This window comes from Oncorhynchus mykiss, chromosome 2 (assembly GCF_057628025.1).
Source record: "Oncorhynchus mykiss isolate SJ-2025 chromosome 2, ASM5762802v1, whole genome shotgun sequence".
In the NCBI taxonomy this organism is placed as follows: domain Eukaryota; kingdom Metazoa; phylum Chordata; class Actinopteri; order Salmoniformes; family Salmonidae; genus Oncorhynchus; species Oncorhynchus mykiss.
In genome coordinates this window covers 55942333-55959326 of record NC_143023.1, presented here as the reverse complement: position 1 = coordinate 55959326, position 16994 = coordinate 55942333, and the positions used below count along the sequence as shown (strand labels likewise).

The window sequence follows — 16994 nt, the reverse complement described above, 5'->3', positions numbered from 1 at the left end:
CAGCCTATAATTTATCGGCGTGAGCCTAAAACTCATAGTTAATGTCAGCCCATTGTTAGCCTTTTACAATGTTCACTGGATTCTCCCTACAGTATGCACTCCTGTGTATCTCATTTTGACTTCCCAATCTGTAGCCCTGTAAACTCTTTCTCACCTCCTGCTTAGCTGTAATGCACTGTAGTAGAGCAAAAACGCTTCCTAGAGAGCACAAGTCAACCCAATGTGCAGGGAGGTGGAAATAGAGAAGTCAAGTGCAAGGCCATGTTCTGTTGGTTTAGATACTACTGACATGTAATGGAAACTGACAACTCTTCATCCTCCATTCAAATAATGGCTATTTTTACGGACTCGTTTGCAGTGCGCGTGTGCCTGTGTGTGTGTCTTGACCCCGGCCTGTGCAACTGGGTCCTGGACTTTCTGACGGGCCGCCCCCAGGTGGTGAGGGTAGGGAAACAACATCTCCACCCCGCTGATCCTCAACACTGGGGCCCCACAAGGGTGCGTTCTCAGCCCTCTCCTGTACTCCCTGTTCGCCCATGACTGCGTGGCCATGCACGCCGCCAACTCAATCATCAAGTTTGCAGATTACACTACAGTGGTAGGCTTGATTACCACCAACGATGGGAAGGCCTACAGGGAGGAGGTGAGGGCCCTCGGAGTGTGGTGTCAGGAAAATAACCTCACACTCAACGTCAACAAAATAAAGGAGATGATTGTGGACTTCAGGAAACAACAGAGGGAGCATCCCCCTATCCACATCGACGGGACAGTAGTGGAGAAGGTGGAAAGTTTTAAGTTACCCGGCGTACACATCACGGACAAACTGAAATGGTCCACCCACACAGACAGCATGGTGAAGAAGGCGCAAAATCGCCTCTTCAACCTCAGGAGGCTGATGAAATTTGGCTTGTCACCGAAAACACTCACAAACTTTAACAGATGCAAAATCGAGAGCATCCTGTCGGTGCTGTATCACCGCCTGGTACGGCAACTGCTCCGCCCACAACCGTAAGGCTCTCCAGAGGGTAGTGAGTTCTGCAAAACACATCACCGGGGGCAAACTACACCAGGGTCTGTGCTATCCGGGATCCTTGGGATGTACATACCCCATTGAAGTTTACATTTAAATTGGTTAAGGTTATGGTAAAAGTTATGGTTAAGGTTAGGGTAAGGTTAGGGTTAAGGTTTAGGGTAGGGACGTCCCAAGGATACCACAGACCCTCATGCCAGGTGCCCCTGAAGCCATTTTTTACTCTTGGCTATTTGATTCTCTATTTGTAATCATGGGATTTTTTTCCCCCCATTCATAGTATACATTTGTGAGGTTCCACAACTGCATGAAGTCTACATGAAACTAATCTAATCAGTGACATTGCCTTGTGCTTTTGGGTCTTGTAGATTTTCATGTTGTACTGAATTAACACAAAAGGGAGAGATTTAAAAAGAGTAGAAAATATTTAAACAACTGATACAGTATGCTCCGTAATTGGCCATTAGCCAATTAGCCCTTCTCAATTTATCAAATTGTTTTACTGTACAACACTGATGTGAATGTTTTCAAACAGGTTTGAACCAAATATCATTTCTGGGTTTCTAAGATATTAACTCACCCTCTCCCGCTGGCTCAAGAAATGGTCAAATCACAAGGATCCATACCCCGCTGTGCCGAAGCGCTGTCTGAGTCTTTAATCTGAGATGCTAAATATCTGTCACCAAAGAGAATACTCTTACCTTGCAAAACCTCACCATTCTCAATATTCTTTCTACAGTTCCCCACAACAGATAAAACACTCCACCTATTTCTGTGGGTGAGTACAGGGAGGAATATTGTACCTCCGAGAGACTACTTTAACTGTCGAGAGTTGAACATGAAAAATGGACACTGGCAAAAACCTTGATCCATGTATTGCTCTTTCTGAAACATTTTCAGTGAAACCTCAGCGAAAGAAAATTAAACCTACAGAATGAGACCCCAGCAACATTTCTGAAATATGACTCGACATTTACACGCTGACTATTTTATTACACCACTCTTCCCATTGGGAGAGTTAGCGTGCACTAATATGCCTGGTGAGTGTAAATGGGATTAACAGACAGTCAGTCCACCATGATGACACTGCATTTTACTGCTATTGGATTAGCATAGCAGCAGCAGATTGGATGTACTGTAGCTAGTGACTATGGGCCACTGAGTACTTCTGTGCGGTAGCATATGCCTATTTCCCAAATAGCACCCTATTTTCTGTATAGTGGGTGGCACCCTATTCCCTTCATAGTGTAGCACTATGTAGGGAATATGGTGCCATTTTGAGCACAGCCTATAATTTATCGGCATAAGCCTTATACTCATAGTTAATGTCAGCCCATTGTTAGCCTTTTACAATGTTCACTGGATTGTCCCTACAGTATGCACTCCTGTGTATCTCATTTTGACTTCCCTTTCTCAATCTGTAGCCCTGTAAACTCTTTCTCACCTCCTGCTTAGCTGTAATGCACTGTAGTAGAGCAAAAAACACTTCCTAGAGAGCACAAGTCAACCCAATGTGCAGGGAGGTGGAAATAGAGAAGTCAAGTGCAAGGCCATGTTCTGTTGGTTTAGATACTACTGACATGTAATGGAAACTGACAACTTTTCATCCTCCATTCAAATAATGGCTATTTTTACAGACTCGTTTGCAGTGCGCGTGTGTGTGTCTTGACCCCGGCCTGTGCAACTGGGTCCTGGACTTTCTGACGGGCCGCACCCAGGTGGTGAGGTTAGGAAACAACATCTCCACCCCGCTGATCCTCAACACTGGGGCCCCACAAGGGTGTGTTCTCAGCCCTCTCCTGTACTCCCTGTTCGCCCATGACTGCGTGGCCATGCACGCCTCCCACTCAATCATCAAGTTTGCAGATGACACTACAGTGGTAGGCTTGATTACCACCAACGATGGGAAGGCCTACAGGGAGGAGGTGAGGGCCCTCGGAGTGTGGTGTCAGGAAAATAACCTCACACTCAACGTCAACAAAACAAATTAGATGATTGTGGACTTCAGGAAACAACAGAGGGAGCATCCCCCTATCCACATCGACGGGACAGTAGTGGAGAGGGTGGAAAGTTTTAAGTTCCTCGGCGTACACATCACGGACAAACTGAAATGGTCCACCCACACAGACAGCGTGGTGAAGAAGGCGCAAAATCGCCTCTTCAACCTCAGGAGGCTGATGAAATTTGGCTTGTCACCGAAAACACTCACAAACTTCTACAGATGCAAAATCGAGAGCATCCTGTCGGTGCTGTATCACCGCCTGGTACGGCAACTGCTCCGTCCACAACCGTAAGGCACTCCAGAGGGTAGTGAGTTCTGCAAAACACATCACAGTGGGCAAACTACCTGCACTCCAGGACATAGACACCACCTGATGTCACAGGAAGTCCAAAAAGATCATCAAGGACAACAACCACCCGAGCCACTGCCTGTTCACCCCGCTATCATCCAGAAGCCGAGGTCAGTACAGATGCATCAAAGCTGGGACCGAGAGACTGAAAAACAGCTTCTATCTCAAGGCCATCAGACTGTTAAACAGCCATCACTAACATTGAGTGGCTGCTGCCAACATACTGACTCAAATCTCTAGCCACTTTAATAATTAAAAATTGGATGTAATAAATGTATCACTAGTCACTTTAAACAATGTCACTTGATATAATGTTTACATACCCTACATTACTCATCTCATATGTATATACTGTACTCTATAACATCTACTGCATCATGTCTATGCCGCACAGCCATCGTTCATCCACATATTAATATGTACATATTCTTATTCATTCCTTTACACTTGTGTGTATAAGGTAGTTGTTGTGAAATTGTTAGATTACTTGTTAGATATTACTGCACGGTTGGAACTAGAAGCACAAGCATTTTGCTACACTCGCATTAACATCTGCTAACCATGTGTATGTGACCAATACAATTTCATTTGTTTGAATTGTGTGTGTGTGTGTGTGTGTGTGTGTGTGTGTGTGTGTGTGTGTGTGTGTGTGTGTGTGTGTGTGTGTGTGTGTGTGTGTGTGTGTGTGTGTGTGTGTGTGTGTGTGTGAGTGAGTCACAGGAAAAAGTGAGTACCACACATAAGTGTAAGGGGTGTTCACAATCACATGTGTAACAAGGTTAACTCCGACTATCAAAACACTACCAGTCCTCCAAAAAAGTAACCCACAGCTCAACCTGGGCTACTACTCAGGGAGACTCAGAGTGCAGGGTGACCCAGTCAGAACCCCGGGGCTAGCAGGGTAATTAATGGCAGTGACAAGAAGCAGAAGCCAGTTTCAGGGCCCTAAATGAGGTCAGAGAACTGGGCTGCACAGAATCGCAGGGCACTAATAGGACCAGGAAGTGTCGGTAATAGAACCAGGAAGTGTCGGTTATAGAACATGGAAGTGTCTCAGGACCTCTTGATGACTCTATCACACAGTGTTATAAAGCAGTGCTCTACCACTAGGGTCTGACTTGAAGATTTAGAAAGACAAAAGGGTATAAACAGGAAGAAGAACAGCCTGGATGCTTGTTAAACATGTTGAATAAGTAACTATATAGTATTTATGGGTATTTTACTATATAGTATTTAACACTTTACTGTACCCCCCCCCCCCCCCCCGTATGTGTTCACAAAGTCTTTATAACAGCTTTGTAAGACATAACATTTACCATAGTCAGTCATAAACATGAGTGTTTCTGATAAAGCTTCAACTTTGACAATCCATGTGATTAAGGCTTGATTACTTGTTGTTGCTGTTAGGTCATTAATACAATACATTCGGAATGTATTCCGACTCCTTCACTCTTACCACATTTTGTTGAATGGAGCAGGGTACAGAGAGATCCTTGATGAAAACCTGCCCCAGAGCGCTGAGGACTTCAGACTGGGACGAAAGCATGTATTGTTGTGTGCATTGTGCTTCACGTACCACCCCATTCGTTTCTTATCATGTGTGTGTGACTGCCTGGCTTAGTTAGAAAGTTCACATGAACTAGCTAACAAATAAGCTAGTGCACATCCAAACGTAAGGAGAAAAACATCCTTCTTGAAGCACAAAACTCCCTAGCTAGACGTAAAAGGTGTAAAGGCTTGAAAAAAAAAATGTTTTATGACGCTTTATTGTTTTAGTTAGAACAAATCTGATGAAAAGGGTGGATTAGACTGGAAAAAGAGATATTATTTGTCCTTTTTCTTGTCACTCCAGTTGGCTCCCCCACGTGGAGGTTCGTGCTATCTGATTGGTGCAAAGTCAAGTTGTCGGCCACTGCCGAGCATTCTACAAGTACAAATGCAGATCCGTCAGTACCAGGTTGGCACGCAGCAGGTTCTAGCAAGAGAAGGAACAACCTCCTACTGTGATAAGTACCTATTGGCAGTTTATCAGCAGTCAGATTCTCAGTGTGTTTAATGCTTTACAGTCAAAAGGCTATATAGCCTATTATTGAACATGCAACTGCTGTAATGAAGCAGCTAATAAAACTTCATTTTCAAACATTTGCCCAAATTAAATTTGCATGAAAACACTGCTCTAAACAGCGCATCTAATGCGATCGGTTTCATACAGATGTAGGATCTTAATTTGATCACTCTTTTGTTGCTGAGAATGTTTCTGCACAGCAGGAAATGCAAACTTGTTGTGTATTTGAGGTTTAAAAAGGCTTCTAAAGTTTATAATATCCACCTTCAGATATCAGACTTGATTTGCCCTACGAAAAATGTATCAACCCCTTCAAAAAAAAGTCCATTAATTATAATCTACATAATAATTCACATTTCTTGTTACTCCAGGATGATTTTCCTGCTGTAGCAAACTGGCTCAAATTAAAATCCTACATCTGTATGTGACAGACATTAAAATCTCAGTTCCAAATTTAGAAAGCGAGGAATCTAATAGCCACAATTAGAATGGGTTGCTAATATGACTAGGATTATGTTTTTGGCTTTCGGAAAATGAAAGAAAGTTGATATGAAAACCAATAGAATAGGAGAGAAATGCTGGTTAATGGCATGAGGAAGTCTTCACATTTCTATGGTTGGATTTTTGCTAGGCTATTTTGAAGCATTGACATTCCTCATTATTTGAAGTCAAGTAAAACATTCAGGTTTCAAACAATTATACAGCCTCAAACTCACATTATACAGCCTCAAACTCACTGGTAGGCAGTGGTGACCCATCATTCCTGTTTTGAGCCCCACTTTGGTTGTTGCATGTTATTTTGGCATTAATACGTGTCACATATCAGTTTGCAAACAATGTAAAAAAAAAATGTTTAAAAAATTGAGTATACAAACATGGTCTCTTTTTTGCTTTCTTGAGTAAGGCAGCTCCAAAATGTAGGTGTTTCAGCCTAGCACAGTGCTTTCTGTGGTGATGGGGCAGCCAGCGGAAATTACAGAGCTTAGGGGTTGGTAGAGTTCTCTAGTTGCGCCGTGATTGGCTCAGTGTTCTGTCACTCAAGAGGAGGAACATAGATGCAACTAAGAAAATAGGAACCATTGACCCTGGATCTTATTAATTATCATCTACCCACTACCCTCAAGCCGCCTCTAACCTCTGTCATGTCACACAATGTATGAATTTTCACATACACTTTTAAGAGGTTATTTTGAAGTCGTGAAGGCAATTTTGGCATCACTGTGCTAAAATTATTATTGAATTGGAGGGGATATTGTGCAGTGAGTTTTCTGACATTTTGTCTTCTTGTTGTGCCAACCTAAGATAAAGAATGGCGCATTAAAGTAAAATATATTTGATTTAATATCCTATCATTTCTTACCACATGTTCTGTGTTATCATTCGGGAACCTTCTCATCTAATGATCTAATTCATTTTACAGAGCATTACTGTCTCATATGAACCCATCTGATTGTGGCTTACCGTATCTGACAAACACACACACTATCCCAGGTCATCTCGCCTCCTCCTCCTCTCCACCTGTGGATCGTGTTGGGGAGGAAGTTCTATATGGCGATTACAGCTGCTTTACGATCCCACCGCTCTCTTGCTTTCCTGCCATATCCCCCTTTCACAGAAATAATAAACGGCCTCACTACAAAGTAACCCATAGGCCTTCTGAGCATTGAAGCCCACATCCGCCCTCATTTCCCATAGCCCACTGCACCTAGCCCCAATTAACACTGAATGATCTCTGTGTTCTGGGAAGAAGTAACCGGTTGCTTCCCAAATGGTACCATGTTCCCTTTATAGTGCACTGGTCAAGGGTTATGCACTTCATAGGGAATAGGGTGCTATTTAGGATGCAGACTCTGTCTGTTTGTACCATTACTGACTGAGAATAAAATGATCGGGAAAAACAAAACAGTTGAAGGATAGAATAGTGGTTTGTTTGATAGTTTCGGTGGATATTGAGCCATTTCTGTTGATGGGAACCCGGTGAGCACCATCGATACTCCCCATGTGAGGTTCAGCCTACACACCTCTGTGTGTATCGGTGACTTCACTAAGCCTAGAAGGACTTAATCAGAGTAAATTGCTGACGGTAATCCATGCCTCATGCCTTGCTTCTCGGCTGGGTGTTAGAGGGGGATGTGTTAGAGACCACCAGAAAGGATACTGCACATCATTGCGGTCAAATCATTTTTAGGTCCGTCAGTGGGAGGGAGAAAGTGTGTATGTGTGTGAGTGCGTGCGCGCGTGTATGATACACACCCTTGATGCTCTGTGTGAGTATGTTCATTGTTTGTGAGTGTCAAGTACAGATGACAAAATGAATAAACGGATGGAGCAAAATGTAGAAAATGCAGACAGGCACAAAATTCGCTGCAGACATCCTTTACAACTGAGGAGGCGAATCATGGGGGTTCGCTGCTGCACTTCCACCATCCAACACCTGAGTGTTCAAACTCCAAGCTCATTTAAGTAACGTACAGTATTGAAGAAGTCAGTCAGGAAGACTGCACTAAAAGGACCAGACATTGGAAAGGTTAGTGCAATAAGGGTTACTTGGGATGTCCCTACACTAAACCCTAACCTTAACTTCTACCCTTACCATAACCCTTACCTAACCCTAACCCGCTTCAAGGCCACACGGCTGACAACAGGAGTGACATACACTGAGTGTACAAAACATTAGGAACACCTTCCTAAAATTAAGCTGCACCCCCTTTTGCCCGCAGAACAACCTCAATTCATCGGGGCACAGACTCTACAAGGTGTCGAAAGAGTTCCACAGGGATGCTGGCCCATGTTGACTCCAATGCTTCCCACAGTTGTGTCAAGTTGGCTGGATGTCCTTTGGGTGGTGGATCATTCTCGATACACACAGGTAACTGTTGTGTGGGAAAAACCCAGCAGCGTTGCAGTTCTTGACATACTTAAACCGGTGCGCCTGACACCTACTACCATACCTTGTTCAAAGACACTTAAATATGTAGTCTTGCCCATTCACGCTCTGAATGGCACACATACCCAATCCACGTCTCAAGACATAAAAATAAAAAAAACCAGTCTCCTCTCCTTCATTTACACTGATTGATTGAAGTGGATTTAACAAGTGACCTCAATAAGGGATCATAGCTTTCACCTGGACTCACCTGGTCTGTCTATGTCATGGAATGTTTTGTACACTCAGTGTATGTCATGGAAGAGCAGGTGTTCCTAATGTTTTGTGCACTCAGTGTATTGTTGCCCAGCATTAATTACAACACAGCTTCCATTGGTTTTCCTCCGTCTTAGGCTGTGTCATACTAGACGATGCTAAAACTGGCGGGGGGGGGGGGGGGGGGGGGGGGATTTCCTGGACACAGATTAAGCTTCCTGGACCTAGAAATATTTTTTTATGGAGGTTCTCCATTGAGCTTGCTCCAGGACTGAGTTGTGTCTTTCCATCGACTTTGAGCAACATGATCCCATTATCTATTTCTGCAATGCAGGCGATGAATTCCCCTCATCATTCAGTGCCATTGATCTGCATTGTAGCCTATCTAATGCTGAACAGAGGAGTGCAATTGATAGCCCCAGCCCTCCTCTCTACCCCCCCCCCCCCCCACATCCCAGCCATCCCCGGCCCTCCAAAGCAGCCCCAGCCTCACTCAACCTGAGCTGCCTCAGAGAACCAGCAGTCCCTTTGTCTCCACCACAAAGCTCAGAATCAGCACAATCTGATCTCGCTCTCGAGTGCCCTTGGCTGGGAACGGTGGCCTGGCTCACCCCCATTTCTGCCTGGAGGACCAGCATGCAGACGTGAAGTGATGCAGAGGTGGTCTAAAATGAGAACCACAAGCTCGGTTATGAACACACCGTTTTTCAACCCTTTACTGTGCTAGTGTTTCAAACCTCAGCGTTGACAGAATAAACCCATAATCATTGACGTGAGCAACTGCACAAAGCCATTGGATGTGTATGTTCGGACTATTCTGCATTCATTACGTTTCTGCAAAGAGCACGAATCGATGAAATCTAAGTCAGAGCTAAGTGGAAAACCTAGCTGTTGTTTGAATGTCAAACAAAAAGTAGCGAGAGGTGACGGCATGGTCCATTACCTCATCACCACTGTTGTGTCAAGTCCAGTTTGCCGCTTCCGTTGAAGTAAAGTACTGTTAAATGGCTTGTAAAACCTTTCATTGTTCCCTTGGGCTTAAACCACGTCTTAAAAAATCACATTCAATTACAGCACATATCCACATTGCTATGAGATTCTTAAGAGCAATGGTCCTGGGATACTAGATCACTAAGAATAGATCGAAGCTGCCCACACAAGCAGTACACAGGGTCACTGATAGAGCAGATGGCTTTATGCAGCACAATGTCTGTGTGCATTTGGTAGCCATAGCAACGTGTTCGACACCGTGAAGCGACCTGGAAACACGGAACGGTTGAAACCGGAAAAAAAAAGTTACACCACTATAAAAAGAAGCATTCTTTTCACATAGAACGTCCTCTGGATGTTTATCCTCTCGAAGGAATGCTGTGTCATTTCTGCCTGCTCTGATACGGCTCAGCACTTATTGTCGGTGCAGTGTAATAATCTATCCTGTAGTTTGTTTGTGCTCTCAAGTTACCTGGCAGGGAATTTACTCTCCTCCCCTCTCTCTAAAACCTGACTCTGCAGTACCCCTGCCCCTGACACAGCTCCCCAATAATAACCATGGTGATTATATATATATATATATTTGATTTATTTAACCTTCACAGCGACAGCCTTAATTCACGTTAACCTAGTGGATTAACTGCCTTATTCAGGGACAGAACGACAGATTCTCACCTTGTCAGCACGGGGATTCGATCCAGCAACCTTTTGGTTATTGGCCCGACGCTCTAACCATGCAGAAATGTCAACCACCATCACAGGACTAAGAATTGTTGGTGTGTCTATAACATGTCTACTGTAGCAAAGTGGGGCTCATCTTCAATGCAATGAATTCAAATTGCAGTCTCAAACCCTTAGTATCGTGTTTCACAGCTCATTTTATGTGACAAAGATGAATGAAGTAAGTAAGGATTACTATCATTATTCCTAGGCAACAGGTACAGGGATTACGTCTAACGTTCAAGGTGAATGAGGTAATAGACTTGTTCCAACATGAAAGAAATGCATCCTTACCTCCTCATTTCATTTAATCACAGACCTGAAAAGGCTGGATTGGTGACAGCAATAGGGGGATACCAAAAACGCCTCGTGTCTCGTCGTTCCCGTGTCGCTAATCGTTCATAGATCAGTGATGTCCTGAAGGAAGTGAGGGAGGCAGAATGTTTTTTCAAAAGCATTTGAACAGGACCCAAGTCTCCATAGAGTACCTCGCCAGTCACCTCGCCTCGCACCAGAGTACTATTACCGTACCCTAGAATTCAGGCACGTGCACAGACAGGGTTTCCAGGCTCCAAAATGTCCTTTTCGGTGGTAGTATATTGTCCCCAAAAATGTATACTTTTTTGGGTTGTTGTCATTGTTGTTGTTCTGAACCCAATGCCCGCAAGTGGTCGCAAAATTCTAATCTCAGCATCGAAACCAACAAAAGTTGAGCATCTTGATTGTTGGCCAATGAACAGTCATCAGCATTGGCTCGGAAAGGCGGGCACGCATATCCAGATCAGTGACCAGAAAGAACTTGTTCAATAGGCCGAAAATCCATCACTGGCTACATTTGCACAGCGATTGTGCGTGCGTGGTCGCGAGTTTTGTAGCACTCCTTTATGGGGGGTGGCGGGTCAAAGTTTGGGATACATGGGATACATGAGAGTGGCAAGAAATGGAGCTAGGTAGGCTACAGTATTTCTGACAATCTTCTCTTTTGACTGGAATTGTGTAAGTCCTTGTTTAATAAGTGCAGCATTTATTTCAGTTCAAAATAATTGAGCAAAATACTTTACTCATCGGTCAACATGTCCGTTTTCATGGTTTCAGGATTTGTTTCGTTTGATAACCCCCCCCCAACAGGTTTGTGCAAGGCCCTGATATAATTATATAACTTCATTTAATAGGATCTCTGTGTACTCTACCTATTAATAAAGTATCATCTTATTTATATGAACATGAATTCTTGTCAATTGGTGTTAGAACATGGCCTGGTCCCAGATCTGTTTATGCTATCTTGCCAACACCTATGTCATGGCCATTGTTTGGCGTGACAAAGACAGGAGGTGGCAAGATGGCACAAACAGATCTGGGACCAGGCTAGTTCGAATAGGACCCATGTATTCCAATGCCGTAGTGTGTGATGTCACACGACCCAGGTTTGACTGACCTCTGACCTCTGCAGAGAACTGGGCGGAGTGGCGCGTCACAAATAGCTGCAGCTGCTGGTCCAGGTCACATGACTTGAGGCTGATGTCCCAGGAGCGAATCCCTGGTGAAACAACACAGAACAAGAGGGCAAAATATGTTACATTAAAGGATAAGTTCTGTATTTTAGACCTTACTGTTATAAGTTCCTTACCCTGACAGTAGTCTATGGGTCAGAAGGAACCATAGTTTCTTTAAACAGCCACTACTAGCTTCTGTTGAAGGGATAGGGGCAAACGTACAATAGTGGCCCATAGACTACATGCAGGGCTAAGAAACATATAACATTAATTTATACTTCCCCTTTAATGGATTTCTTATTAACTGCAGATCCTTATATCATTCAATAATGTATGAGGGGACTGAGCAAGAGCACAGGGATAGAAAGGCAAGGAAATATGAAAACAACCAACGTCTCTGAAATCTCTGTAACCTTCATATTTTTAATATTTCAGTGCAATTTTTTTTTCTCCATTTCATGAGAGACTTTATTTCTCCAAAACTGAATTTAACCCTGACTGATACTGTATCTAATTGGAATGAATAAAAGTTGGTCCAGACAGACATGATGTTTTCTATCTATGTATTTTGGATGAATGTACTGGACTAGAACATATGGTAATTTAGTTAAGGAACAGTTTTTCAAAAAAAAAACAAATCTGATTTACAAATTTTCATCAATAATTATGACATCACAATAACATGGCATGATAAGGTGTCATATGCTTATGACACGCCTTACACTAAATTAGAACTGCATCATAAAGCATTCTATGTGGATTCAAGCTAAAGTGTTGCCAGAACAGGCACACTGATGAAGAGCAGTGAGTTCAGTACAAGCAAAACCGATTCTCAATAATGTTCCCGTCAACACCCTCGTTCCACTAGGGAGAGCCCTTTGTCAGATCGGATTCAGGCTAAGATTCTCTGAAGTTCAGAGAGAAGCCTGCGTCAGATCTCATTCAACAGGGCATAAACCGCAGGAGAAGCCTGTCTCTGATCCTATTCACTGGTAGGGAAAGGAGTCTGGGATAGGAGATTAATATAATTTACTTTCATCCACCCCCTCATCCTCCCCTTCATATCTCCCCATGTCTCAAAAATAATATGTACTGTACTCTGTATATGTCAGGTCGTTGTTTTCCAGGTTCTGTTTTGCTTCACTGAGATAGAGAGAGAAACGTTCCTTCCCCCACTGCAGACAACTGTGGTCTATTCTCTGAAGTGCTGTGTCACTGATACTAATTCTGGTAAAGGGCTCAATGCTCCTCGCTCAATTAGGTATTTTGTGTTTGGACTGACAAAACACTTCACAAAGAGGTGACAATGACATCCGTCATTATGGCAGCCATTTTGACATGTTTTGACCAATGATGTATACAAACTCTGGATTGCTGATGTATTGGCCAATGTAACGGGATTCTTCTGTCGAAGGAAAGGAGGACCAAAATGCAGCGTGGTTATAATTCATGGTTTTTTAATAAGAAAAACTATACATGAAATAAACTACAAAAACAAGAAACGTGAAAACACAAAACAGTCCCGTGTGGTACAAATACTGACACAGGAGACAACCACCCACAAAATACCCAAAGAATATGGTGCCTAAACATGGTTCCCATTCAGAGACAACAATAAACACCACTCTAGGCAACCATAGACTTACCTAGACAACTCTACTAAATACAACCCCATACATCTAATAAACCCCTAGACAAGACACATAAATCACCAATGTCACACCCTGGCCTGAGCAAAATAATAAAGAAAACACAGAATACTAATGCCAGGGCGTGACAGCCAATGAAAGGCTTTGAAGCCACCGGTCGGCCATATTGGCACTCCCCAGAAGGACAAAATAACATGTATTTAAATATATTTGTTGTTGTAGTGGGGACAGTAACATTAGTACTTTAGTACATGAGTACTTACAAAATTTTACTTTAAGGAAATTATTATTATTATTTGTATGTTTAGATCACATAATATAATTTAAAAGTATGCATTAAGGAAAAAAACAGTATGCTGGGAAACGCCTCCTACTGGAGAGTCGATCTGTCTACAGCTGTCCCTTCGGCACGGCCGGCCCGCTCATTAGCCTGGATTAGGTGGCCTCCTGTGGTGGCAGACTTACGAGGGCGGTATTTTCTGAGCTAAACTGACCAAGACGTACAACACATAAAACCTCACATGATTCGGCCCCAAAACAATGACAATATTTCTCTCAACCAGTGGCAAAAGGTATTTTTTAGGTGAGCGTCGATGCCGCCCTGTGATAAGCAGTACCCACTTTGTCAAAGGCAGAGGAGCAAAATATTTTGCTTGTCCATTCACAGCGTGCCTCTCCAGGGTGCTGTTGGAGAGACGCATCGCTGCGGCATTCCACCAACGTTCCGTCAAAACCACCATGTAACATAAATCATGTAGCAGATATAGGATATGGTAGAAAGACTATGCGGGGCCTCCCGAGTGGTGCAGTGGTCTAAGGCACTGCATCGCAGTGCTAGCTGTGCTACTAGAGATTCTGGGTTCGAGTCCAGACTCTGTCACAGTGACCCGGGAGACGCATGTGGCGGTGCACAATTGGCCCAGCGTCGTCCGGGTTAGGGGAGGGTTTGGCCGGCAGGGATGTCCTTGTCCCGCTTACATGGTTGCCAGGCGTACAGTGTTTCCTCCGACACATTGGTGCGGCTGGCTCCCGGGTTAAGTGGGCATTGTGTCAAGAAGCAGAGGAGGACGCACGGCTCTTGACCTTTGCCTCTCCCGAGTCCGTACGGGAGTTTCAGCGATGAGACAAGACTGTAACTACCAATTGGATACCACGAAACTGGGGAGAAAAAGGGCTAAAAAAAAGTCTAAATAAAAGAAAGACTATGTAGCCTACAGGACACTTTTTACATCATGCAGGTTTCTCAGATCAAATAGCCTCATCTAAACGGCGCACAATCAAATAAAAAAAATGCACTGTCATGTTAACAAACAACACGTCCTCAAAACAGGACAGGTCAAAGTAAAATCTACAATATGGAACGGACAAGGGAGTTTCACCCAATTGTCCTGATCCGTGATTTCAAGTTTGTATCTGTCCATTTTTGACCAGCTGATCACAGCGAAAAGGAAAGTACTTCTGCATTTCCCACGGTGTAAACACATTTCAAATGGGCTCACAATAGCTCCAAGTAAAGTTGGGTAACTGATATTCAGAGCTTAATTAGCCAAATTGATTAGTCACAGGAATCAGGACTAATGAAGCCAATGCAACGGCCTGTTTTCCAAATGGTGGGCCTACCACATGGATGGGCATTCCTAAAATTCCATTGCAGACAGATATAGTAGGCTATACCCCAGTAAGCACGAGCCAACGTTTCTTGGTCGTCTATTTTTGGTCCTTTCCAGACCATTCACAACTTAAATTGAACATAACTTAAACGTCCGGATAAGACATATTTTAGACATGTTTTCAACATCATTTTGCTTACTAGGACTATTCTCGCGTTGCAGGGCATATTTTTGTTGGTCTCGCCTAGGGCCGAGGAACGGCTAGGACCGGCCCTGCCCTTTGGTCTCCCATCCAGGCTTTTAACCAAGCCCTGCTTAGCTCTGATACTGTATTTGTCACTGACTATTACCAATGTGCAAACCATGAGAAGGATTGTTGAGAACTCTCCACTTAATAGATTCACTGTTGCTATCAAAGTCATTCCAAAGGACAGATTCAACAGCGCAAATGAAATGTAACCATACTTCATCAAACATATATCATCACGGTTGTTATTCAGCAGAGGATTCAATTAAAAATAGACAATACATATAGGCTTAGGGTCTCAAGCTCAGTGGTATAAAGTACTTAAGTAAAAAATACTTTAAAGTATTACTAAAGTAGTTTTTTTGGGGTATCTGTATTTTACTATTTATATTTTTGACAACTTACCTCTACTTCACTTACATTCCTAAAAAAAAAAAGTATGTACTTTTTTACTCTATACATTTTCCCTGGCACCAAAAAAATACATTTTGAATGCTTAGCAGGAAAATAAATTTGTCAAATTCATGCTCTTATCCCTGGTCATCCCTACTGCCTCAGATCTGTCGGACTCACTAAACACACACGCGTTGTTTGTAAATTATGTCTGAGTGTTGGAGTGTGCCCCTGGCTTTTTGTCAATAAAAGAACAAGAAAATGGTGCCAGTCTGGTTTGCTTAATATAAGGAATTTGAAATTATTCATACTTTTAGTTCTGTTTTTAATACGTAAGTATGTTTTAGCAATTACATTTACTTTTGATACTTAAGTATATTTAAAACCAAATACTTTTAGACTTTTACTCATGTAGTATTTTACTGGGTGACTTTCACTTTTACTTGAGTCATTTCCTATTAAGGTACCTTTACTTTTACTCAATAATTACAATTGGGTACTTTTTCCACCACTGTTCAAGCTTTCATCTACGTGTTAATAATAAATATGTTGGATCCATGTCTCCATCTCTACCAAAAAATCTAAGTACAAAAATAGGATTAAATCAAATCAGCCTGTATTTAAAGTGCATTTAAAGTTTGATTTAAATGACGTCAATCAAACATCAATGATTAATTTGTAGACAAACTAGAATTAAAGCCAGACTCAGTGGCACAGATGGAACTATCCAAGCAGAAGATGCATCTCCTTCAAATGTTGATATTCGGTTGCGTTGACAACCAAACACAATTCAACATGACTTTTGTAAGTCAGTAAATAGCCTAATGTTAAAGGCTAGCTTACAAATGAATGTAACAGTATTCATTCCACTTTAAAATGAGTAACACATCCACATTTTGAGGTTACAGTAACAATACATGTATTAAGTAATTATAGAACGCGTGCATGTTCACGGGGTCACAGGTCGGTGGAAATCTACACAATGGCTAAAAGAAACGACATTGATCACTTGCACTTTGTACTTTAATGTCCTCTCAACTAACTGCAATCCAGGCCCGTTGGTTGCGCTACTAGATTAAGCACAGTCATGACACATGAAGTTGTTTCATAAATAAACACAATATCTGACACTGTATCCCCATTTGAACTTTGGTGTGCCTTTGAATGGTTGAAAGCGCAGCGATAACACATTTAGGTGACAACTGAACCCAAAAACCTTGATACTCACTTGGAATTTCGTAGTTCTTTTAAACGTTTGAAAGCATAGGGACAACACATTGGGGGATTCAACAAACTTTTGGCTT

At 42.7% G+C, this 16994-nt stretch overlaps 1 protein-coding gene across 1 annotated transcript in view; it reads right to left on the bottom strand.

Annotated features, from left to right (window-relative positions):
• Positions 1-16994, bottom strand: part of LOC110491898 (uncharacterized) — a 73463-nt gene that overhangs the window by 48840 nt on the left and 7629 nt on the right. The window contains exon 2 of the mRNA XM_036950930.2: positions 11734-11835. Coding sequence (XP_036806825.2) covers positions 11734-11835 — 102 coding nt within the window. The remainder of the gene's footprint in view (positions 1-11733; positions 11836-16994) is intronic.